The 23257-nt window shown below is 43.7% G+C and overlaps 1 protein-coding gene across 1 annotated transcript in view; it reads left to right on the forward strand.

Annotated features, from left to right (window-relative positions):
- Positions 1–23257, forward strand: part of BEND7 (BEN domain containing 7) — an 83365-nt gene that overhangs the window by 54402 nt on the left and 5706 nt on the right. The window contains exons 4-7 of the mRNA XM_083183117.1: positions 1403–1525; positions 15600–15865; positions 18198–18423; positions 20301–20426. Of these exons, the coding sequence (XP_083039243.1) occupies positions 1403–1525; positions 15600–15865; positions 18198–18423; positions 20301–20426 (741 nt within the window). The remainder of the gene's footprint in view (positions 1–1402; positions 1526–15599; positions 15866–18197; positions 18424–20300; positions 20427–23257) is intronic.

Genomic DNA, 23257 nt, shown 5'->3' on the forward strand with positions numbered 1-23257 from the left:
GCCTAGAAGCCCGCAAATATAATTCAGTCTCCACCGACTTATATTTGCGTGCCCTGGAGAAATCACTCGATGGTCTGCGACCATCAAATAATTTCTCCTGCTGCGGGCACATGCGAGGGGATGTGTCTTCGTGACACATCCCCTCGCATGGTTGCAAATGGCAGGGGGTGATTCGGCAGGCCCTCTGGGAGTCGCTAAGCTGCTTACTGAGTCAACCAGAATCAGGGCCCCTGTATAATGCATGTGATTATCAGAAACTTTTGTGCATGCTCAGCTGCAAGTAATTACATACTTATGTGAACATCAGCATTGCGCATGGATTGCATTCAACATTTTTTTTCCTTTCTGAGACTTAAGGCCCCCATACACTATGCGATTTGGGCACAATTTCACCCGATTCGGATGAATCGGGCCAAATCGCACTTGTAGACATCCCGTCCGATGCGATGCGCGGTGTGCGCATCGGATCGGGGTCGGGAGGTCGGACGGGCTGCACATAAGATTTGCTAAATGGGGGATGCCGGCTAATAGAGAGCCGAGCAGGGGGGGGCTGCATAGGGAGCCGGGCAGGAGGAAGGCTGCATAGGGAGCCGGGCAGGAGGAAGCGGTTGCTGTTGCATATAGATGATTAGGTAGCCATTGATTGGCTGAGACCTCTCTCAGCCAATCGCCCTGCTTCCGCTGTCTCCTCACCGTAATCAGCAATTGGCTGAGAGAGGTCTCAGCCAATCAATGGCTTCCTAGTCATCTGTATGGGCGTTTTTCAAGTTATCTGTTCCTCCCGGCTCCCGCCGCTGCCCGGCAGCCAGCATCTTCAAGTTCTCCCTGGCCGGGCGCCCTGCTCCCGCTGTCACCTCACCGCAACAGCTTCCGCCTGTCCTGCTGCCTATGCAGCCTCCCCCTGCTCGGCTCTCTATTAGCCGGCATCCCCCGCCCGCTGCTGTCCCCCGCACGGCTCCCTCCTCCTGAAGCTCCCCGGGGACTGCATATGATACATCCAAGCGATTTAGCATATGCAAACCTTGGCACATCAAGTGCCTAATCGTGTGTGTCCCTCCCAGGGAGCTGCAGGGGAAATCAGGTCCGACTTGTCCCTAGGACAAGTCGGACTAATGTATGGGGGCCTTTAAAGCTGGAATCCCAGTTGCAATGTAAATGGAAGATTTCTACCAGTGTAACATGACACATTCCAAATCTTCCATGTTTGTTTCAGATTGTATCAGATCTGAAGGTATTTAAGGTGTGTGGGTAGCTCATGGCATTTTCTTTGCACATCATAGACACTAGCTCCTTCATATGAAGCAGCTTACATTTTACACTAGCATCCTTTATTTTCAATTTTCAATGTAGCGAATATGTGTCAATAATGTGAAAGTATGATAAATTCACTCTAATTCTACAGGTGAATTGCGATTGGTTAGTACAGTGCCAGAATCAAAGTGCTGCACATGTAACTGCCAGCCCACACTGCAGGCAATCCTTCAGGAGCTAAAGGCAATGAGGAAGTTCATGCAAGTACAGGCAGGTACTGTATGTTACACAATTTACATATTAACACGGTTGCTTGTTTATTTTTATAAATACTAGTTCATAAGTTCAAACACTGGGACTTCATCACCTCATGAGAAGTTTATATGGAATCTGCGATTATCATTAAAATTTGTATATGACCCAAATGATTGTTGTCATTTTGCTTACCTTTTTATCATATGATGTAATAGGACTGATATACCATAGGTTACTACTCCTCAATCTCATTAATATTGCCAGGCATGGTGCTTTGCAATCTTCATGGCTTCTTCATATGCAGAATATGAACAAAGCAATAGATCATGTCACTCTACTGCATGAGTTGATCATATTACCAGGCCCCCACACTTGTCCCTCACCTTTCAGGAATCTAACCGAGAGGGAGGTAAGAAATGTGTATTGTAGCGGCACTCGCTAGAATAAACACACCAGAAGACTGGATGATAGCCCGTTTCAAAGCCAGTGCGGGTTCTTTATCAAGGTGCACCTTGATAAAAAAGCCGCCACCCAGTATCTACATATTCCAGGCATATCCCGGTTATCCTAGCGGGGGGCACCCATCTTTTCCAGTCGTTACCCAGCCAAGCACACGGAGTGCCGCTATACCCAAAACTATATATATATATATATATATATATATACACACACACACAAACACAGGTACAACCCCTATTTTCCGGCACCCGTTGATCCGGAAACTTCTCTAATCCGGACACATCGGGTGCCTGCCGGAAGTTAGTTTTGTTTGCTTTTTAGACATAGTGCTTACTGTGGGAGGGCTTAGAAGTAGTTGCAAGGGCAGTGGGAAGGTTTAGAGAGGTAGTGGGAGGGTATTGGGATGCAGGGGGGGATCAGGTTGCGGGTGGGGGGGTCATGCTGCTGGATCCAATAATTGCTGCGGGAGGTGGAATGCCATGGGAGCCGGAGAGAAGCTGCGGGTGGTGTGGCGGAGGTGAGAGCCGGGCTGCGGGGATCACGCTGCGGGGTTATGGTGCTTTAAAATAGTATCACTGATAATCCGCCAATTTCGGTAATCCGGCACAGTGCTGGAACCGACGATGCCGGATAATCGGTGTTCAACCTGTATATATATATATATATATATATATATATGATATAGATACCAGCACTCACAGTCAGGGGCGCTGGAACGTTTTTAGGTTGGGGGGGGCAAGATATAATCTCATTTTGGCGCCCCCTAAATTGCTATATGTTACCCCCGGGCACTATACACACTGGCAGCGGCATATACACGTGGGCATTATACACAGGGCAGCGGCATATATGCATGGGCATTATACACAGGGCAACGGCATATATGCATGGGCATTATACACAGGCACCCTGCCCCCCCCCCCGACCCAGCAATTGCTGCAGCTCATGTCACATGGTGGCTTGGTGGACTGCTAGCATATTAAATAAGTATATTTAATACTTATTTAATAAATAATAGATAAGTATATTATATATATATTATAATTAATAATATGCTAGCAGTCCACCAAGCCACCATGTGACATGAGCTGCAGCAGGTGCACATGTCACATGATGGACAGAGTACAGTATAACAGAGTCAAGTGAGGAGATTTTATTATTCAGTCAGTGCAGCCTGAGCCACAGAATTGACAGCGGGGCAGAGAGAGCTGTCTGTGCGCTGCCTGGCTGGCTGGGTATGGTCTCCTGCGTGCTCTCCCCCCACTGTGCCCTCCTTACACTGTATACCCGCCATCTTTATACTCCCAAGTTCTCCAGTACGGAAGACACCCGTGGTGGTCTCCCGCATAGCCGGCCGTTACCTTGTAGTGACATGTGTACACATGCGCCCAGTGCACCTAGGCTTGATGTCGGCGCCGGGATCCCAAGGGACTAGGAGGAGATCGGAGTGCGGTCGCCGCAGGGGGTGGGGGTGTAGTAAGATGGCTGAGTAGCGGCAGCAGCCTGGTCTATTTTCAATTATCCCACTGGACGGCCGCGAGCCAATAGGAGCTAGCGGTTCGGCAGCCAATCATGAGCGGCTGCCGGACCGCGAGCTCCTATTGGCTCGCGGCCGTCCAGAGTCAGACTACTAGGGAGAATGGATAACAACGTCGGACCAGGCTGCTGCCGCTGCTTTCACATGAGTATTCGGCAGAAACTCAGAAACTAGATCCAGCCGGGCAGCGCACAGACAGCGCTCTCTGCCCGGCTGTCAATTCTTTAAAAAATCGGAACATAGCGCCTCAGTAATTTTGGGGGGGGCAAGCTGCCCCCTCGCCCCCCCCGTTCCGGCGCCACTGCTCACAGTAAAAGTCTTACTTTGCTTGTTGCCTTCCTTTAAAACGACAGGCTGGTCTCTGTGTCCTTCTTTTTGTCTTGAGTGCCGCCACATGTCTGGGTTCTATATATATGTATATATAATATAAATATATAGATAGTGAAACTTGAGGAATCCGCACACTTGAAATTGGTAGACGTTGGGGTGCCAGTCCAGACTTAATCATAAGAGAACGGCATATCCAAGGATATAGACAAGACAGCACTCTTCTATTAATGTGAATCCATCACAGAAGCTTTTTTTATTTTGTGAAAACACTGAGCATCAGAATTCAACAAAGTTGCTAATCAAAAATAAAAACGCCGTTGCTTATAGTCTGTTAAAGTTAAAGCACATCATGTTTGGTTCAATTCAACCCCATTGTGGTGGTGTATAGAACCCAAAATATGAGAATTGTGTCAATGTCCCAATATTTATGGACCTGACTTTACCTAAATACCAGTCAAGGGTGTGGGTATTGCCAAACAGGCATATAAATTGCCTGTTTGGCAATACCCACACCCTTGACTGGTATTTAGGTAAAGTCAGGTCCATAAATATTGGGACATATGCCCATTTGCAGGCAATGTGGTCGCTTAGCGACCATATTTCCCGTGATATTACACAAAATCGCCCCCGTGTGTACGCACCTTAAGGGTATATGTAAGCCACAGGGCATAGCAAAGTGGTGCATGTCAGACAAACATGCAAAGAGTAAATGATTCTTATGGGCAGATTGGAAATGAAAACGTTTTAGTAAAACATGTATTAAACTTGTAATTAATAGGACGTGGTTCACAACTCAATGAATATGACAAGCAGTTTACTAATAATCACTTATAATATAGGCAATTATCTACAAAGGCAAGCACATGCTGGTTTACAGATGTCTGGAATATGACTGTATAATGAAAACTATGTAGAAAAGCTGTTGCATAGCAATTTCTAGCACTGCACAAGCTGCAGGTCAATGTGATTAATCATACAGAAAGAAATATAGCAGTGCATAGCATACAACCTGTCTTGGCAGATAACTCAGGTATACGATCAAATGCAAATACTTTTATACATTTGAAACAATGAATGCTTTGTATTTAAAAAAAAAATAATAAGAATCAGAAAGGGTGTTTTAGCACACAAACATACCTCCCAACATGACCCTCTCCAGGAGGGGCACATTGCTCTGTTTCTGAGCTTTTCCTTAATTTATGATTGCCATTACCTGTGTTGAAGCACCTTTCTATCAATTAACCTGTGTGAAACAGGTGATGGCAATCATACATTAAGAGGGAAGTGCAGGAGCAGAGCATTGTGTCCCTCCTGGAGAGGGTCATGTTGGGAGGTATGAGCTAGGACTAGGTAATTGATAAGAAAGGTGTTTCACCACAGGTGATGGCAATCATACATTGCCAGGGAAGTCCAGGAACAGAGCATTGTCTCCCTGATGGAGAGGGTCAGGTAGTCAAGTATGCATTTGTCACACCTGCAGTGCACATGCCTACCTCCCAGCATGACACTCTCCAGGAGGGACACTTTGTTCTTTTTCTGTACGTCCCTTGTATGATTGCCATCACCTGTTTTAAACAGGGTAATGGATCAGAAAGGTGTTTCCACACATGTAATAGCAATCATACAATAAGAGGAAAGTCCAGGAGCAGAGCAATGTGTCCCTCCTGGAGGGGGGCATGTTGGGAGGTATGGACATGGTGTTGCCCATTTTTAGAACAAATTTGTCTTGCAATCAGGTCTAAGGGCCCAATTCAGACATGTTCATAGGGCTGTAAATTCGCAGCCCATACAAACATCGGTAAACTGTGCATGGGCACAGTACGGTGTGTGTGTGGAAGGTCCCCTAGTGTACAGACTGTGTGAAGGCAACCCTTCACTGGCTAGGTGACTAACAGGCAGAAGGCATTCTGGGGTTGACCCCTGGCAATTCATGGACATGCCCACAAAATCGGTGGGCACGACCATATAAACGCTGGGCGGGCCCCAGTGAATGCAGACATTCCCTTGCCTGCTCGGGGCGTGCGCATGATGTTGGACACCTGCAGCCGTTGAGTCGTTCATCCATTGTATGTGATTTCTGTCACAGTGTAGATAACTTGTTTCACAATAAACAACCCATAAAAATGTACATTGACTTTATTAAACATGTGAGCATTATATCTTTAACATAATAAAAGCCACGGTACAAGTAAAACTTGCAATATTATGATGAAAAATGTTTTGGAAATAGTTTAAGAACCATATCTTAAAGGTTTCAAGTGTGGACAGTAATGACCTGATTGTTGAGCTTAGGTGAAGTCTGGGTCCTTTGCAGGAAGACTTCCTTGAGTTTATCTACATATATTACTTATATGAAAAGATCTTGAATACAGTATTGTACAGAAAGATGTTAAACTCCTTACATGTATGGATCATTAGGTCACCAGCATGTTGGTCAACAGTCATTAGGTCGACACCATTAGGTCGACATGAGTCTAGATCGACATGCAGGAAGGTTGACATGATTTTAGGTTGAAATTATCAAAAGGTCGACATGGGTTATGTCGCAAGTCAAAATGTCGACATGGGGATATTTCATCTTTTTCCCGCCCCTAATGTCGACACAGTCGACATGGACACTAAAACGTAGCACCGCGTCCCCTGGCATGGCTCGCTGTGCTTTGGGCACGGTGCCTTGCTATGCTCGGCGCACTATTTTATTTTCCCACCAAGCCTTAGTGGACGATAGGGCATGAAATACCACCTGTTGGCACATGTTAGCTCAAAAAAATTGTGAAAAACCCCATGTCGACCTTTTGACTGTCGACCTAATGACCCTGTCGATCTAACCCATGTCCACCTAGACTCATGTCGACCTAAATGCATGTCGACCGATTGTCTGTCGAACAAAATGGTGGTGACACAATGATCATATACCCTCCTTACAATGACTAATCTTTGCTGATTCTTCAATAAACACCACTATACAGTAAGTGTAATTTATGATAATTTCTGGAACACACCAAGTGAGGGCTAAACAAAATCAGAATGCAATGTATATGTATTCTTAGCCGTATAGAATGGTTTGCATATATTTAAACATACCTCACAAGTTTCTACATTTTAAATGAAGTATGGTCTATTGACAAACACTCAAGGTCTTACAATGGGGAAAGGTGATGGTTTGGGCAAGCAGACCAATTGGTTGCAGTTTTATAATCTGGAATACATTGTACAGCATGCATTTGTAGTATAAATTGATGTAATGGGCCTCATACATCAGCAATTAATTGCGATAATCCTCTGTTTTGGAGGCGATTGCCACAATTAATCTTTAATGTGTGGGCTCCCCCTTTTGGCATTCCCAATCAACAATTAATAGATTGCTGAATCAGATTTTTAAACATGTTTAAAAATCTTGTTTTATTGGAGTTTCATTTTTGTATGTGTGGGTTGGTAGATTGAAGAAACAATTTATCTGGGGAAAAAAAATCACTGGATCTGAGAAACAATTAATTGTGATCGCAGGTGTATGGGGCCCTTAAGATAGAAATGTGAATGTTGCTTTATACCTAATAGTTGGTACCTTGTTGATATTTTACCAATAAATATCAATTAAAAAACTGACTGGCCTCTTGGCAGATATACTTTGTACTGATATGTTTTATTTAACAAGTTGTGCTTTGTGTTGTAAATATATGCTCATAAAACTGAAAACAGATCTACTATGCAGGCCAACGATGCGCTCCAAGCATCTGTGACCACTAAAAGAGCCTGGAGATGGAGCCGACTTGGCTCAAATTTTATCATGGTTAGGAAAGTAAGATTTTGTTCTTGTCTTTGGTATTTACAATGCAGTAATAGCAAGGGAACCTCAATTTGCTTTTCCTTTCTGTAGATCAGCGATTCTCAAACCTTTCAAGAACCTTCATAGGCAGTGCATATTTTGTGAACCTTTGCCAAGAGAGTAAGGGGCCATACACACCAGGACGATTTGGCATAAAAACCTCCGATTTCGATGGGTCGTACGAGCGTTTGCTATGAATTGGTGCAAAATCGTTTGTTTTAAGCCCACAATTCCGATCCGATGCGCGTACCCGCCGGTCGTAGGTCGGATTGAAGATCCTACCTACTGCAGTAAAGATCTGTCAATCCGACCTCAGATTGGGGGGATCGTTTGACGATCGTAAGTAAAAAAATACACCATCTTATGCAAATCGTGAGTCTGGGCCCGGGGCAGCGCTCCCGAGAAGTTCACAGCAAATCGGTTCACGATCGACGCACGATCGTGATCGTTCTGGTGTGTACGAGGCCTTAAACCAGAGGATGTGTGACATTCCCTGCTGGAGTATGGGTCATAGGCTGGACACAGTTAAGGTCGACCGCTATTGGTCGACAGGCCATATATTGACACATGAAAAAAAATGTCAACATTTCTTAGGTCGGCATGGTCAAAAGGTCGACAAAAGCAGTATGTTGACTTGAAAAAGGTTGGCATGGAAAAGGTCGAGAAGAGTTTTTTTGTGGGTGTCCATGTTGACATAGCTCAACATGGACAGTGTATAAGTGTGCCGTGTCCCCCTCGAATAGCTTGCTTCACTCGCCATGCTTTGGGCACAGCGCCTCGCTAAGCACAGCACACAATTATAATCTACCTCTATGGCAGGGCTGGGCAATTGCGGCCCTCCAGATGTTGATGAACTACACATCCCAGCATGCCTTGCATCAGTTTCAGCATGGCCACATAGCAAAACTAATGCAAAGCATCCTGGGATGTGTAGTTCATCAACATCTGGAGGGCCGCAATTGCCCAGCCCTGCTCTATGGGGTATATTCATTGCCCTGTGGCGAGCTATGATGACGAGCAGTGCCGATAGCTCACCATAACAGCTCACGGGTCAGTATTCAACTGACCCCCCTGCACTCACCGTTTCAGTTTTGCTATTTTGTCATTCTAAAACTGATGCAGGGCATGCTGGGATGTGTAGTTCAACAACAGCAGGAGTGTCAAGGTTAGCCATCACTGCAATATGGTGTGGTGGGAGAATAAAATAGTGTGCCTGGCGTAGCGAGGCACCATGCCCGAAGCATGAGGGGTAGCGATGCACTTTTTAGTGTCTATGTTGATTGTGTAAGGGAAAAACCCCATGTCGACCTTTTGACTGTTGACCTTCCCCATGTCGAACTAATGCTTGTGTTGACCTAATGACCTGTCCACATAACCCATGTCAACCTTTAAGCATGTTGACCTTCAGTGGTCGACCTAATGCTTGGACACCTATGCCCTTATTCTGCTTCACTCGCAAAGGCAAATTCCTTCTCAAATGGACAAAACCATGTGCATTGCAGGGGGGCAGATGTAACATGTGCAGAGAGAATTTGATTTGGGTGGAGTTTTACTTCAAAGTGAGATCTACAGTATATTGCAATGTAAAAATAAAGCAGTCAGTATTTTCCCTGCACAGAAACAAACGAAATAACTCATTCAAATATAATGCTGTGTACAAACGGAGGCGATAGGGGCTGAAATCGCTGGAAATATGGTCGCAGGCGACCATATTGCCAGTGATGGGAGTGTACCCCGGAGATAAATCGTCGGCTGCGCGCTCCAGTTTTCAGCCCCATTGTAATTGCTGGTCGCAGGAGCTTGCTAGCAATATATTGCTGAGCAATATATCTCCCCCGTGTGTACGGGGCTTCACTCTCTCTGCACATGTTACATGTCACACCCCCACCTGCAGTGCACATGGGCCCTTATTCTGATCGGTGCGGAAATTCCCGCATGCGGACGGACCGCCGATGTTGATCGTCTGCGCATGTGCAGAGGTCACTCTGCGCATGTGCAGGCGATTTCGCCGCACGGATTCTTTATACGCCGCACAGGGGGCGTAGAGGGGCGTGAGGGGCTACTTAGCCTCATTACCCTATGCATACGCCCCCCGTGTCATGGGCGTTCCCATGCAAACGCGGGGCGTATGCATGGTAATGAGGCCGTGACGCGTGGGTACGGGGCGGGCATCTGACATCGCCGGATGTCAGCTGCCCGCCCCCATACATGATTTCACACGGACAAGTGTCCGTGTGGTCTTGTGTTGCGGGACCTGGTGGAGCGTGCGGCCCTGCATTCGATGTTCGGCGACCATCGAATGCAGGGGCTGCTCCCACCATGGAGGAGGCGTATCCCCGTCCAATTTCATGCGGATCGCCACATATCCGCATACGGACGGCAGGTGGCGATCCGTATGGAAGGCGGGGATTCGCCTGCACGGTTGCGGCCGCATATTCTGATCGGGCCGCACCGATCAGAATAAGGGCCATGGTTTTGTCTATTTGAGAAGGAATTTGCCTTTGTGGGTGAACCAGAATAAAGGCCCTAATATATGTCTATCCAGTGATCCCATTCCCATCTATCCTCCCTGGGATACAAGCCCTGTCATTACTGTAGATTTGGGCTATAAGAGATTGTTTAGTTTTTATATGCTTATGTCTATGTATAGTAAGTTGTACTGATCTATTAATGTGATTTATCCGTTAAAGTTTGTTGCAGTACATAAAAAACAAAAATGTGCCCTCATGATACAACATAATTACATTTGATATAAACTGTAATTTAATAAGATTTTCACTGGTAAGAAATATTTTAAAGGCTAGTCATTTTCTAGACTGTATATTATTTCTGGCCAAAATGATCAATAAACCATGCTTGTTAATCACCCTAGAGTGCTCACTGCCTTCCAGCATTTTCCCAAGATGTTGAGCATACACATAACTGTAGGATCTTATTTGTACTGTGGTCAGACAAACTGCAGTAAAGCCTGTCAGCATCAGTGTTACATTACATGTATTGTGTAGTTTACATGAAATCCATTTATGCAGTTGCCTCAGTTTATTGTTGATACATCATGCTGATTCACTCTTCACAGATATCTGTAAAATGTCATAAGTTACATTACATACATACACATTGATTGGCTAGAGATGCTGTGTGCCGTGCATTAAATCTTCACAGCTGTGTCTGTAAATTACTTAAATAAAGTTGGGCCTGATATCAATATAGTGAGAATATATCTGGCTGATTTCCAATCAGTGCGGCCAGTGCGATATATCAGCCAAGACAGTAATTGCACTTTTATCATTGCTTACTATGTAAGTGTTCTGCTGCCATCAGTAAATGGAGAGGGTCCTCTATAGTCAAGCGCAAATTAGCAACAAAATAAGACTTTGGTTTTGTTCCATAACGATAAATACACCATGTCAATTCACAAGTAACAATCCCATAGTGATCCAAAAGATCAATGCAGAACCTCTGATCATCCCTAGATTGCCGTGTTATTGATGCAGTTTGCACTTGCATCATTCTGTAAGTCAAAGGGCAGTATTCAATGCTTTTTGCGAGCTGTGCTGATCCCCCTGCACACACCGCCTCCACTTCGCTGGGTTATTTCAGTGACGTGGAAATGACATGTGCGGCCACCAAAACAGTGAGGCTCACGGCTAAATGCAGCGGGCTCCCTGCATTAGCCACGAACCTCCACCATTTGGCGGGGTCCTTGCTGTCCTCTGACAGTGTGGATTCCCCCTGGAACATTAAATATGGTCGCTTGTTTTCTGCGATACTCCCCGTTTAACCCCCTCCCCGGCCGCATTGAATACGCACCAAAGTATTGTGCTGGGAATTGTTATAATTTATTATTTATTTATTTACAGTTTCTTATATAGCGCAGCAGATTCCGTTGCGCTTTACAATAGTAGAAAGTGATAAAACAAACTGGGTAACAACAGACAGACTTGGGGGTTAGAGGGGCCCTGCTGCAAGCTTACAATCTATACTTAGGATCTAGCTTTTTAAATGTATTTGTATAGAGAGATGTAAAGTTTCAATGAATGAATAAATGGTACTCTTTACCTAGCACGGCGCCCGCGATTGGCATCGCGGTCATCGGGGGTAAAAAATCGCGGCCATCGCATGCACTAAAAAAAATGGGTGCGACGCGATGCCCGCGATTTCCCATAGGGATCAATGTTAAAAGTGTCAATGGACGCGATTTTTGTGTTCAATGCCTCAATGCCCGCAATTTGTCCATAGGAAACAATGTTAAATGGGCCACAGAACCCTAATAGTCCCCCTGAAGTCTGAAATGGCCCCCACAATTGTTAACGCCACCCCACGATCAACGTGAACCCGAAGCGTGGCGAGGGGCGGCGGTACGCGTCCTCCAACCTTTTCATACCCCCACTATCCACCGCGGCGTGGAGTTGAGAATAGAATAGTGTGGCGAGCGCAGCGAGCCACCGAGCCCGAAGCGTGGCGAGGGGACGCGGACACCTGTGAAGCCCGCGAAGGGACGCGTTTACCTGTGAAGGTATCCGCGTCCCCTCGCGGGGCTCGCTACGCTCGCCACGCTTCGGGCTCGGTGGCTCGCTGCGCTCGTCACACTATTCTATTCTCAACTCCACGCCGACGTGGATAGTGGGGGTATGAAAAGGTCGGAGGACGCGTACCGGCCCCTCGCAGGCTCGCTGCGCTCGCCACGCTTCGGGTTCACGTTGATCGTGGGGTGGCGTTAACAATTGTGGGGGCCATTTCAGACTTCAGGGGGACTATTTGGGCTCTGTGGCCCATTTAACATTGTTTCCTATGGAAAAATCGCGGGCATTGAGGCATTGAACACTAAAATCGCGTCCATTGACACTTTTAACATTGTTCCCTATGGGAAATCGCGGCCATCGCGTCGCACCCGTTTTTTAGTGCAAGCGATGGCCGCGATGCCCGCGATGGGCGCCGTGCTAGGTAAAGAGTACCGAATAAATATTAAGTATGCTTCTAAAACCAATGATCCAATATTATTTTGTTTAACTTTTAATTTCCTGAGTACAATGGTGCTGCTGGTAGATGAAATTCATTCTTGATGTCCATGCTGACGTTTTGTTGTTTAACTGGGCATCATCAGGCATCAGTGAACATCCAGCCCGTATGTGAGCATATTTTATTAGTATAGACTCATATAGTAGGACTGCATAACATCATTATATATTTTATGAATGCTTGGAAAGGGCAGTAAATAAAAAGGAATTTATAGTCAGGAGTTGTCCTGCTCCTTTTATGTACAGCAGGACCTGCGCTGAGCAATTATACATATTTTTTCATTTTGATATTTAAATAAAATTCTCCATTTCCAAACAACATTATGGGCCAGATACAGTAAGCTTCAAAAAGTGATAAAACGGAGAGTGATAAACCACCAACCAATCAGCTCCTGTCTGACATTTTTTCAAACACAGTCTGTGACATGGCAGGTAGGAGCTGATTGGCTGGCGGTTTATCACTCTCCATTTGATCACTTTTGAAGCTTAGTGCATCTGGCCCAAGGAGAGATGTACTAAGCTATGAATTATGATAAAGTGGAGAAAAATAAATATGTGACCTCACTGGGCGTGCTGCCCAGTGAGGTCACATACAGCAACCAAAGAAAAGTAGCAACCAAAGAAAAGTAGCATTACTGACTCACAGCACTGAGGTTTGATTCCCACCATGGCTCTAACTGTGTGTAGTTTGTATATTCTCCCCTTGCTTGGTTTCCACCCCCAGGCCCCCTGCCTCGACCTGTTTTTCCTGAAAAATAGTGAAATGTCTATATATCAAGAGAATATCCTATCCTTGCTCAAAGTTTGTTGAGAGCTTGATACCCCAGAGACCACGTTAATCAGCCTGTGCGGCTCTCCTTTTGTGGGCTCTTCCAAATGCCCATACTGTAAAATGGCAAAAACATGGAGGCACACAATAGTGTAGTATTTTCAGATAAAAAGTATACTTTAATTAGAAAGAATTAAAACTCATAAGCATATATGTGTAAAATCATATTAACACAATAACGCATTATACAGACACCGTCCTCCTTTGCTTGGCATTTATCCCTGGCCGCCGATTTCGTGGATGACACCCACTGATGAAGTCTTTGACGAAATGCGTTTGGTGAGGAACTATACCGACGGCAAGGATGTGGTGATGCCAGAGACCCAGAAGTCGGCGGCCAGAGATGAGCGCAATGCAAAGGAGGACAGTGACATGCTGCATGACACTTATGTATATTGCGCTATTGTGTTAATTAAATTGACTTTAAAAAAAAACATTAATTACACTTCTTATTGGCAGCTGTTTAAAGTAGGTGGGCTTGCCAAAGGTTAATTTGTTTTTATTGTTATTTGTTTTTATTTGTATACCCATAGACTGCATTGGCTCAATGTAAGATCATGAAAGTTATGTAGTTCAGTACACTGCAGAAACTGTGCTGTCACCATTATATATTTATTAAAATGGGTAAATGTTATTTATTATACAGAGAACACATCTCTATTATATATATACCGGTATATATATATATATATATATATATATATATATATATATATATATATATATATACTTTAAATCATATAAGTTTATTGAATAAACAGCAAAGGTTTATACATAATAAGGAAATACATGAGAGAATCAGACTCAAACCTCGTATTTGCATAAAAGAAATAAAAATAACATAGTTAGCAGAACGCCACAATGGAAAGTTTGTCAGCAGTAGCAAGTTCTTTAAAAAAAAAAAAAAAAAAGGGAAGCGAGCTGGGGGGACCATAGAGAGAGGTTGTATAAATGGGGGGAGCAGTGGAAGGGTATGATAGCAGAGTCTGGGACTGAGGGTTTAGGAAAGACCGGGGAGGGTCATACCTTGGCACTTTTTTTTTAACCTTTTCTTGTACTGTTTTTTTTTTTTTACCTTTGTACGTACAGACCTAAGACACAAGCTTGGGGCCAGTGCTACTTGGCATTAACCCAGGTTATCCCTAATCAGGAAATGCTGAAATTGCAAACCTGCTTGAAAAAACAGTATTTGATAAAGTCCATCCTATTGTCTTTGCAGGTAGAAATAAATCAACCCTGCTTCCTTGGTGTCATCTTTGACCCTGTTATCTTCTGTACTTCTTCTAAACTATGGGCCTGATTTAGAAATTGGCGCAGTGTCGATAATTGCACAGTTACGATGCATTAATTCCCCTGACTGCTGATCCATATGGTGTTACTGGCATTAGAACTAGTGCTGCCAAATCGTAGGCACTCTTGGATGGTGATTGGGAGGGCCTGAAGTGAGCGCAAGAAAGTCAGGGGTAGATGTATGAAGCAGTGAAAAGGGAGAAGTGATAAATTGCCTGATACTTTATCACAGGCCAATCAGCTCCTAGCTTTTCCTTTTTAAACCCATCCCGTAACGTAACAGACAGGAGCTGATTGGCCGGCGACAAAGTACCAGGCACTTTATCACTTCTCCTCCCTTATCACTGCTTCATACATCTACCCCTCAGTGTTATGGGAGTGTCAGTGGACAGGACTGCGTTCCCAAACACAGATCCTCAACCACAGAGTAATTTTAGAAGGCGAGACTGAGCCTTTCATAGGATGGTGTGTCAGTGGTTTATGAAATAATGCGCATGGGGTGGAATGTTCACAACCACTGGCAGAGTGAGCAGCTCAGGGCTTGCACAGTCTGGCGCATGTTAGTACACAACGGGTAGACTGAGCTAGCATTTGCCCTCCTTTGATTGTATTTTGTGTGATGTGTAACTTTGACAATTGATGGCAACAAAAAAACAAGTTTTGATTTTAATAGAAATGATGCGCCTGAGATCCTTGGGCTACATTATGTTCTGTAAGATATGTACGCATATTTGCCTTTATTAGAATCATGAGGATGTCATACAGCTATAAGGTGGCCTTCATTTTATATTTCTGTTTCTGCAGTTGCGCAAAGCCGGCAGCAAATTCCCCAGTCATGTGTTTGCTCCCAGAAAACTGTCCTGTCAAGGAAAAAAATAATGAAGAAAAAGATTCTTCCCAAAAATCCCATCGTGACCCAAGTACACAGTGCACACAATGCGAGTGCGAGGGAACACAAGCCGCTGTTGCTTCCAGAAAGGCCCTCCAGTTTGTCACAAGCAGAGCATGTCAAGAAAGAAGAGGTTCATGTGCCAGGATTCGGGATTGTGGTCAACGCCACGTCCTCCGATGTAAGTTCCGATACAAAGGTTAATTAGTTGCTTTAGCTTCGAGCAGTGTAATGAGTTTCATAAGACTCCTTTACACCGTAGTTAAAACATCAGCATTTGTCCTTTGCAGATGTTTTTTTTTATCCAGAAACACATTGACTATTCAAATTCTATGAAGACCTATTCATTTCTTTCCCAGCAGTTAACTCTGTGGTGCATTGCCTTAATTAGATCATACCCTTACAGAAATATTACATTTTCCTCCCAGTGACACTGTGAATAGTTCCATATTGTATCATACTGTAATTACTAGTTAAAGCACTGGTACTAAATATCTAATTCATTTGATTAGGGTTTTGTGCCTACAGTACTTCCATGTATGATTAGGTTATGCAGGGCCAACCTCTCAAACCAGTTGGTGTCACACATTAAATATTGATTTATAATGTCAATAAAGGTTTATACCTTAGCGTGATTAGGAAACACATACTGGTATGACAGCCTTTGGCTGGGAGTGCTGTGAAGGTGTGGGAGTGTTCAGTGTCAGTGAGGGCAGCAGCTTATTGGTTGTGAACAGGGAGTAACCAATGAGATGCTGTTCTCTATAACATGCAATGCACTACATCAGCTCTCCTCTTAACAAGACACTCCTGTGCAAATGATATCTAATAAGAGGTTGGCATATAGAGCCACTTGGACATATGACACTATTAAACATGTCGTATAGGTCCGGGTAGGCCTTATGTTCACTGCTAATTTGATCAGTTCGGTCCTGTTTGGAGTCATACCTCATACATAGTTATTATAAGTAATTTTATTTATTAACAGTTTCTTATATAGTGCAGCAGATTCCGTAGCGCTTTACAATAGTAAAGTAATGTGATTTAAAGACTGCAAACACATTCTGTTCCAAAAATAATTCAGTGCGCTCACATGAAGTGGAGGTGCTTGTTATTTAAACAAGTGATTTTTTTCTGTTAAGACTTTCCTGGCTTCAAAGAGGATTTAACTAATAATGATTATTTAAATGACGTGGTAGATCTAGTGCCGTTTCTCCATTGACATATCCCCATCAATGAGCGCAAAAAAGATGGTGACAGTTGCTTCCTCAATATGTAGTTACTGACAGTTTTTCCTATTTTTAAACTGTAAATACATTTATCGTAATGACAAATGCCTGTATTTGTTTACACTGTCAACTGCTATGGATTATAACAAAGATCGATAGTAGTAATCATTGCACTTTATGTCTAAAACCATTAGTATTTTGAAAATGCAACATTGAGCATATACAATTATTTTGTCATTCATCATGTAGTGTAATTCCTTTAGATGTTATGGTGTGTACACACGGTAAGATATGGCTTCCAATGTTGCCGATATAGTGAACATCGGAAGCCAGATTGCATGCTTTTTTAGGGCTTGCAAGCCCGATGCGCTGCCGATGCGCGCTCCCATGTGAGTGCAAATCGGCAGCCAAGAAGAGAGGGCAGGCAAGACTATATAGTGCAGATCTGCACTATATAGTCTAAATTGTGCCCCTCCATGCATGCCGTGCGATGCGAGTCCCGATGCATATCGGCCCCGTGTGTACACACCATTACTTTTATTAAGCTGTCCATGGAAATCTTAAGTAGAAAATAATTGTCTATAAACAATGAATACATTTTGGCCCTTATTCCGATCTGATCACAGTACAAATTTGTTCTCAAAATGGGCAAAACCATGTGGGGCAGATGTAACGTGCAGAGAGAGTTAAATTTGGGTGGGGTGTTTTGAAACTGAAATCTAAATTGCCATGTAAAAATAATGCAGCCAGTATTTACCCTGCACAGCAACAAAATAACTCACACAAATCTAACTCTCTCTGCACATTACATCTGCCAAACCTGCAGTGCACATGGTTTTGCCCATTTTGAGAACACATTTGTACTGCAATCAGATCTGAATAAGGGCCTTTGGGGCAGATGTATTAAGCCTGGTGAAAAGATAAACTGGAGATAAAGTTGAAGAAGATAACACACCAGCCAATCAGCTGTGTTTGAAATATGATAGCTGTGAGTTGATTGGCTGGTGCATTATCTCCTTCCGATTTATCTCCAGTTTATCTCTTCACCAGGCTTAATACATCTGCCCCAGTATCTGCTAAAATAATTTGTGCTAATTATTACTCTTGATTTTTCTTGACATGCAAAATATATGGATGGAGGTGATTTATCTAGGGAAACCTGTGTAGCCAGGCACTGATAAATCTTACCAGGGACAATATGGAAATGCATGACCAAAGATAATTGATGCAGTGACTTACTGGCGTGATGCCATTCTGATGTCAGAATTTGTGTTGGTTTTGTAGCCAAATGTGCAGTTGGCAGAAGGATTCGATGTCTTCATGCCGAAATCCCAGCTGGACTCCATACTGTCAAATTATAAGAGGTCAGGGAGCCTGCTCTTTAGGAAACTGGTGTGTGCTTTTTTTGATGATAAAACTTTGGCAACATCGCTACCCAATGGAAAGCGGAAGCGGGGACTCAACGATAACCGGCAAGGATTGGATCAAAATATTGTAGGAGCAATAAAAGGTACACCTTATTTAGTAATAACTGTCATGTTTCCTAATTAATATTATATGTACTGTACTTATGTAGCACTTGTTGGTACACATGGTAATATAGAGAGCTGGGTAATAAATACAGGTGCAATTTAATACATGTAAAGAAGAGGTCCTTGTTAGGTATATGGAAAACATTACAAAATCAGGATAAGCGCACTTATGTATCCATAAGCTAAAGCAGGACTCATACACCTATTTTAATTGCTGTTGTGGAATTAAAATATATTCCTCTTATTTATATTACAATTATTATGAATTCTTTATTTTATTTGTGAGAGGCAGGGGAGCTTTTCTATCATTGGGCACACAGTATTGAGACAAAGGGATTTTATGTGCGATTTTTGGTGTACTGCGGATGGGTTGCATTCCTGAATCTTTAGTTATTTATCTATTTACAGTTTCTTATATAGCGCAGCAGATTCCGTTGCACTTTACAATAGTAGACAGTGATAAAACAAACTGGGTAACAACAGACAGACTTGGAGGTAGGAGTGACTTCTGCATTGGTGTAGGAGGGGGCTCCCACTGGTTGAGCTGCAGGCCAGATCCCGGCATCTGTACTTTGACAGATGCAGGTCCTGACTCATGCACAGTAGCAGTGATGATACTGCGTATGTGCAAAAGCTTTGCTTCTATGGGCTGTGTAGGACACAGGGAGTGGCCCTCTGGCAGTCCCTGACCTCCCAATGGAACTGCTTGTTTGTGGGTGACTGGCAGGTAGGACTTCTAATAGGAAGTCATTGCCAGTCACAGTGAGGCCAGTGCAGTCTCAGGCACTGCATCTGGCTTAACTGACACTGAAAGGGGCGGAATTCAATTGCCAGCAAAGTGTGTGAATTGCCATTGTTGCAACATTTAAATGCCAGCAACGGCATCTGATCTTGCACTCTTTTGCCCAGCTGATTTGCACCAAAGAGCTTGGGATAATGCTGGTTGCCTTTATTTTTTGTTTGTGATTGTGCAGTTTTAGCTCATTTCACATCTCTTCACTCTTACTGACAGCTGTTGTGCCTTATATCATAATGGTTAATACTGTGGTTGTTTGGTAGTAGGATATTTGTGTAGCTATAGGTATGAATTTATTGTTAAAGAATGGGCATAAATCAGGGTTGCCTACCCTCCCGGAATGGCCGGGAGGGTCCCGAAAATCAGGTCACCCTCCCGGCCCCCCGGAAAGGTGGACCCCCGCTCACCCCTCCTGATCACGGCTTCCTCCCCCTCACCGTGCCATTTAAATAACCAGATCTGCCAATCTCTGCGGAGGGGGTGGGGCTAAAGTGACATAATCGTGTCATTTTAGCCCCTCCCCCTCCGAGGAAATCGGCAAATCAGGTCAGTTTCCATCATGGGTGCGGGGCTTAATGGTGGCACGCTTAAGCCCCACCCCCGAACTCCTGCAGTATGTCGGGCTTCTCCTGGAGAGAAGATTACAAAACTCGGCAACCCTGACACAAATCCTCTATATATTATTCAAAAGGACAAGTTGTTTCTGTACTTCCATACAAAGGAACTGGCAGATAGATGCAAGTGTTCATTGTATACTGTATCTGTTCTGTGCAGCCCACTTAACAGTCAGTATACTTGTGCTGTACTCTGCCTATACGCTTTTCTATTAGCCGGTTCAGACGGGGTTGCACAGACACATCTCTTCAGCAGAGCAATTGAGGTCTCCATTACCATTTTGTATATGCAGCAATTTGAGGAGCAATACACAGATATTATTAATGCAGTTTTCCTACCCATACACTTATTCCCAGAAATGGTGCATGTCAGCCATCTCTCAGAAGACATTATTTTCCAGCAATCTATTGTACTTTGTTGTAAAGTTGTTTTTCTTCTTACAAGTATTCACAGAAAAATATTGCACTGCTAACAATGTGGAAAAGGTTCCTGGGCCGAGACATTGGGTACAAATTCTTCAGGATCAAATCAAACTCGCCAGGAGAAGATTAAAAAGAGGCAGTGATCTAGGTGAGCAAATGGTCATCTTCATATATATATATATATATATATATATATATATATATATATATATATATATATATATATATATATATATATATATATATGGAGATATACAGTATCGGCACATAATTACATTCTCTATCATATTGACACATTTCAAAGCACTATTCTTTTCCAACTACTGCTGATAAGTGTGTTTCTACGGGTTGGGATCATTTGGGCTACAGCATGATGGTCAACATGAGTCAAGGTCGACATAGGAAAATGTTGACATAGTTCTAGGTCCAAAGGTTCATTAATTCGACAGGTCATTAGTTCGACAGTGTCTAGGTCGACAGTCAAAAGGTCCACAGTTTTTTTACCCGAATGTCAACACAGTCAACATGGACACAGTATAAAGTGCGCTGCATCCCCACGCATCGCTCGCTGTGCTCGCAATGCTTTGGGCACGGTGCCTCGCTACGCTCAGCACTCTATTTTATTCTCCCACCACGCCCTAGTGCAGGGGTGGGCAACTATTTTGGCTGGGGGGCCGCTTAACAATTCACTAAATATTTGAGGGCCGCACACAATACAAATACAAAAAATGCTCCCAAACGTGGGACAAGTAGTGAATGATGGATTTTTCAATGGGTTATATATGTGCACCGGGGTTGGAGACAAGACAGGGAGAGTGCCAGGCCGCAAGAAAAAAATAAATTATATATATGCACAATCGTGCATTCACAACGGCGGGTGATCTGTTTTATTCCTGCAAAGCAAAATCTGCTGGTTAAATGACAAGCGGCCGCTAATGCTAGTCGGGCCGTTTGTCATAGTAATAAAGGTCTGTGTGGCGGGCCAGACATAAGTGTCTCGCGGGCCGCATCCGGCCCGCGGGCCGCCTGTTGCCCACCTCTGCCCTAGTGGATGGTAAGGCATTAAATACCGCCTGTTGGCACATGTCTGTTCAAAAAAAACTGTGAAAAACCCCATGTCGTCCTAGACACCGTCGAACTAATGACCTGTCGAACTAATGACCTTTCGACCTTTTCCCATGTCGACCTAGACCAATGTCAACCTTTTCTAATGTCGACCTAATGGTGCCAACCTAATGACTGTCGACATCATACTGTAGACCAAATGACCACATCCCGTTTCTCCTTTCCCTGCGTCCCCAGTGTTCTATGGACTTTCCTTACCTCAAACCTCCCATGTTCCAGTTCTCTGATCCTTCCACTGGCTCACTGCTGCAAAACCAGATACCCGAGCCCATGACACAAAACATAATGTATCTGAGGAGGATGTGAGCTGTGATGAGTCAGAACACTGACACTTCTAACATACAGTAGAATAAAATTACAAATATCTTCGATACAGTGGTGCCAGTCTCCCGGTTCAGCACACATCCTACAGTAATTCTAACTTCTGTTCTGTTACTCTTGCATTCTCACCCTAGTTCTAACTTTCTTATTACAGAAACTCCATTTGTTTGAGTCTGTCCTGTTTGAGCAACCTTTAAGCTTAGCATACATAGTGTTTATAAAGGTTAAATAGGTTGCTTACATTGGACTAAACTATGGCTTTCCATTTAATTGCACAGAAGAATAACAGTTACAGAGAATGTAAAGGTGCCCACACACTAGAACGATTTTTGGGCCGATTTCCGATATATCGTCCGATATTTACCGATAATCGGTCAAAAATCGACCGATATCGGTCCGATGCGCACTCCCGTGGATCTTTAGCTGAATCTTCTGATCTTACATGCTGCACGAAAGATCAGAAGATTTAACAAAAGATCCATAGGAACGCACACGGGATCTTGAGAAAAATCTTTGGTAAAGATGTGCGCTTGCCTGAAATCTTTTGTCCAGGACGGACAAAAGATTTCAAGGCTAATTTATGCGCACATCTTACGATCACAGATCTTTCTAGTGTGTGGGCACCTTAACTGCATACAATGGTATCCAGATGGAAGATATACAGTAAATATATAGATACTCAATAGGTTGACATCAGATGGTGGGCGGTCAAAAGGTAAACATACAAATGGTTGACAGATTTTCAGTTTTTCCTTGATTTTTAAGGTGGCCATACTTTATTGAGATTTTGCCCGAATCCACCCGATGCCGACGCATCAGGCAAAGAAATTGGATACAATTGGGCAAATTGCATGTGTTTTAGATCTGCTCCGATACGCGGTCCCATGTGCATCAGATCGGAGCCCCTAGAATGCAAGTGCTGCATGTAGGATCTGTCGGATCGGACAGCCTCCGGCAGTAATTGCTGGTATTGCATGCAATATATCACAATATACTGCATACGATACATAGAAACATAGAATTTGACGGCAGATAAGAACCACTTGGCCCATCTAGTCTGCCCCTTTTTTAAACATGTTACCTCAAACCATAATTTATCCCTATTTTTTGTACGGAAATCAATATGCCTATCCCAAGCATGTTTAAATTGCTCTACTGTATTTGCCTCTATTACCTCTGATGGGAGGCTAATCCACTTATCCACTACCCTTTCTGTGAACTAATTTTTCCTCAAATTTCCCCTGAATCTTCCTCCCTCTACTTTCAGTGCATGTCCTTGTGTTCTGTTGCTCCTCTTCCTGTGAAGAATGTCTCCCACCTGTACCTTGTTAAAGCCCTTGATATATTTGAAAGTTTCTATCATGTCCCCCCTTTCCCTTCTCTGCTCCAAAGTATAAATATTAAAATATTTTAGTCTTTCTGGGTAAGTTTTGTGATGTAGGCCATGCACCATTTTTGTTGCCTTTCTTTGTACAGCCTCTAATGTATTTATATCCTTCTGGAGATAAGGCATCCAGAACTGAACACAGTATT

This window comes from Crinia signifera, chromosome 4 (genome assembly GCF_055691185.1).
Source record: "Crinia signifera chromosome 4, ASM5569118v1, whole genome shotgun sequence".
NCBI lineage: Eukaryota > Metazoa > Chordata > Amphibia > Anura > Myobatrachidae > Crinia > Crinia signifera.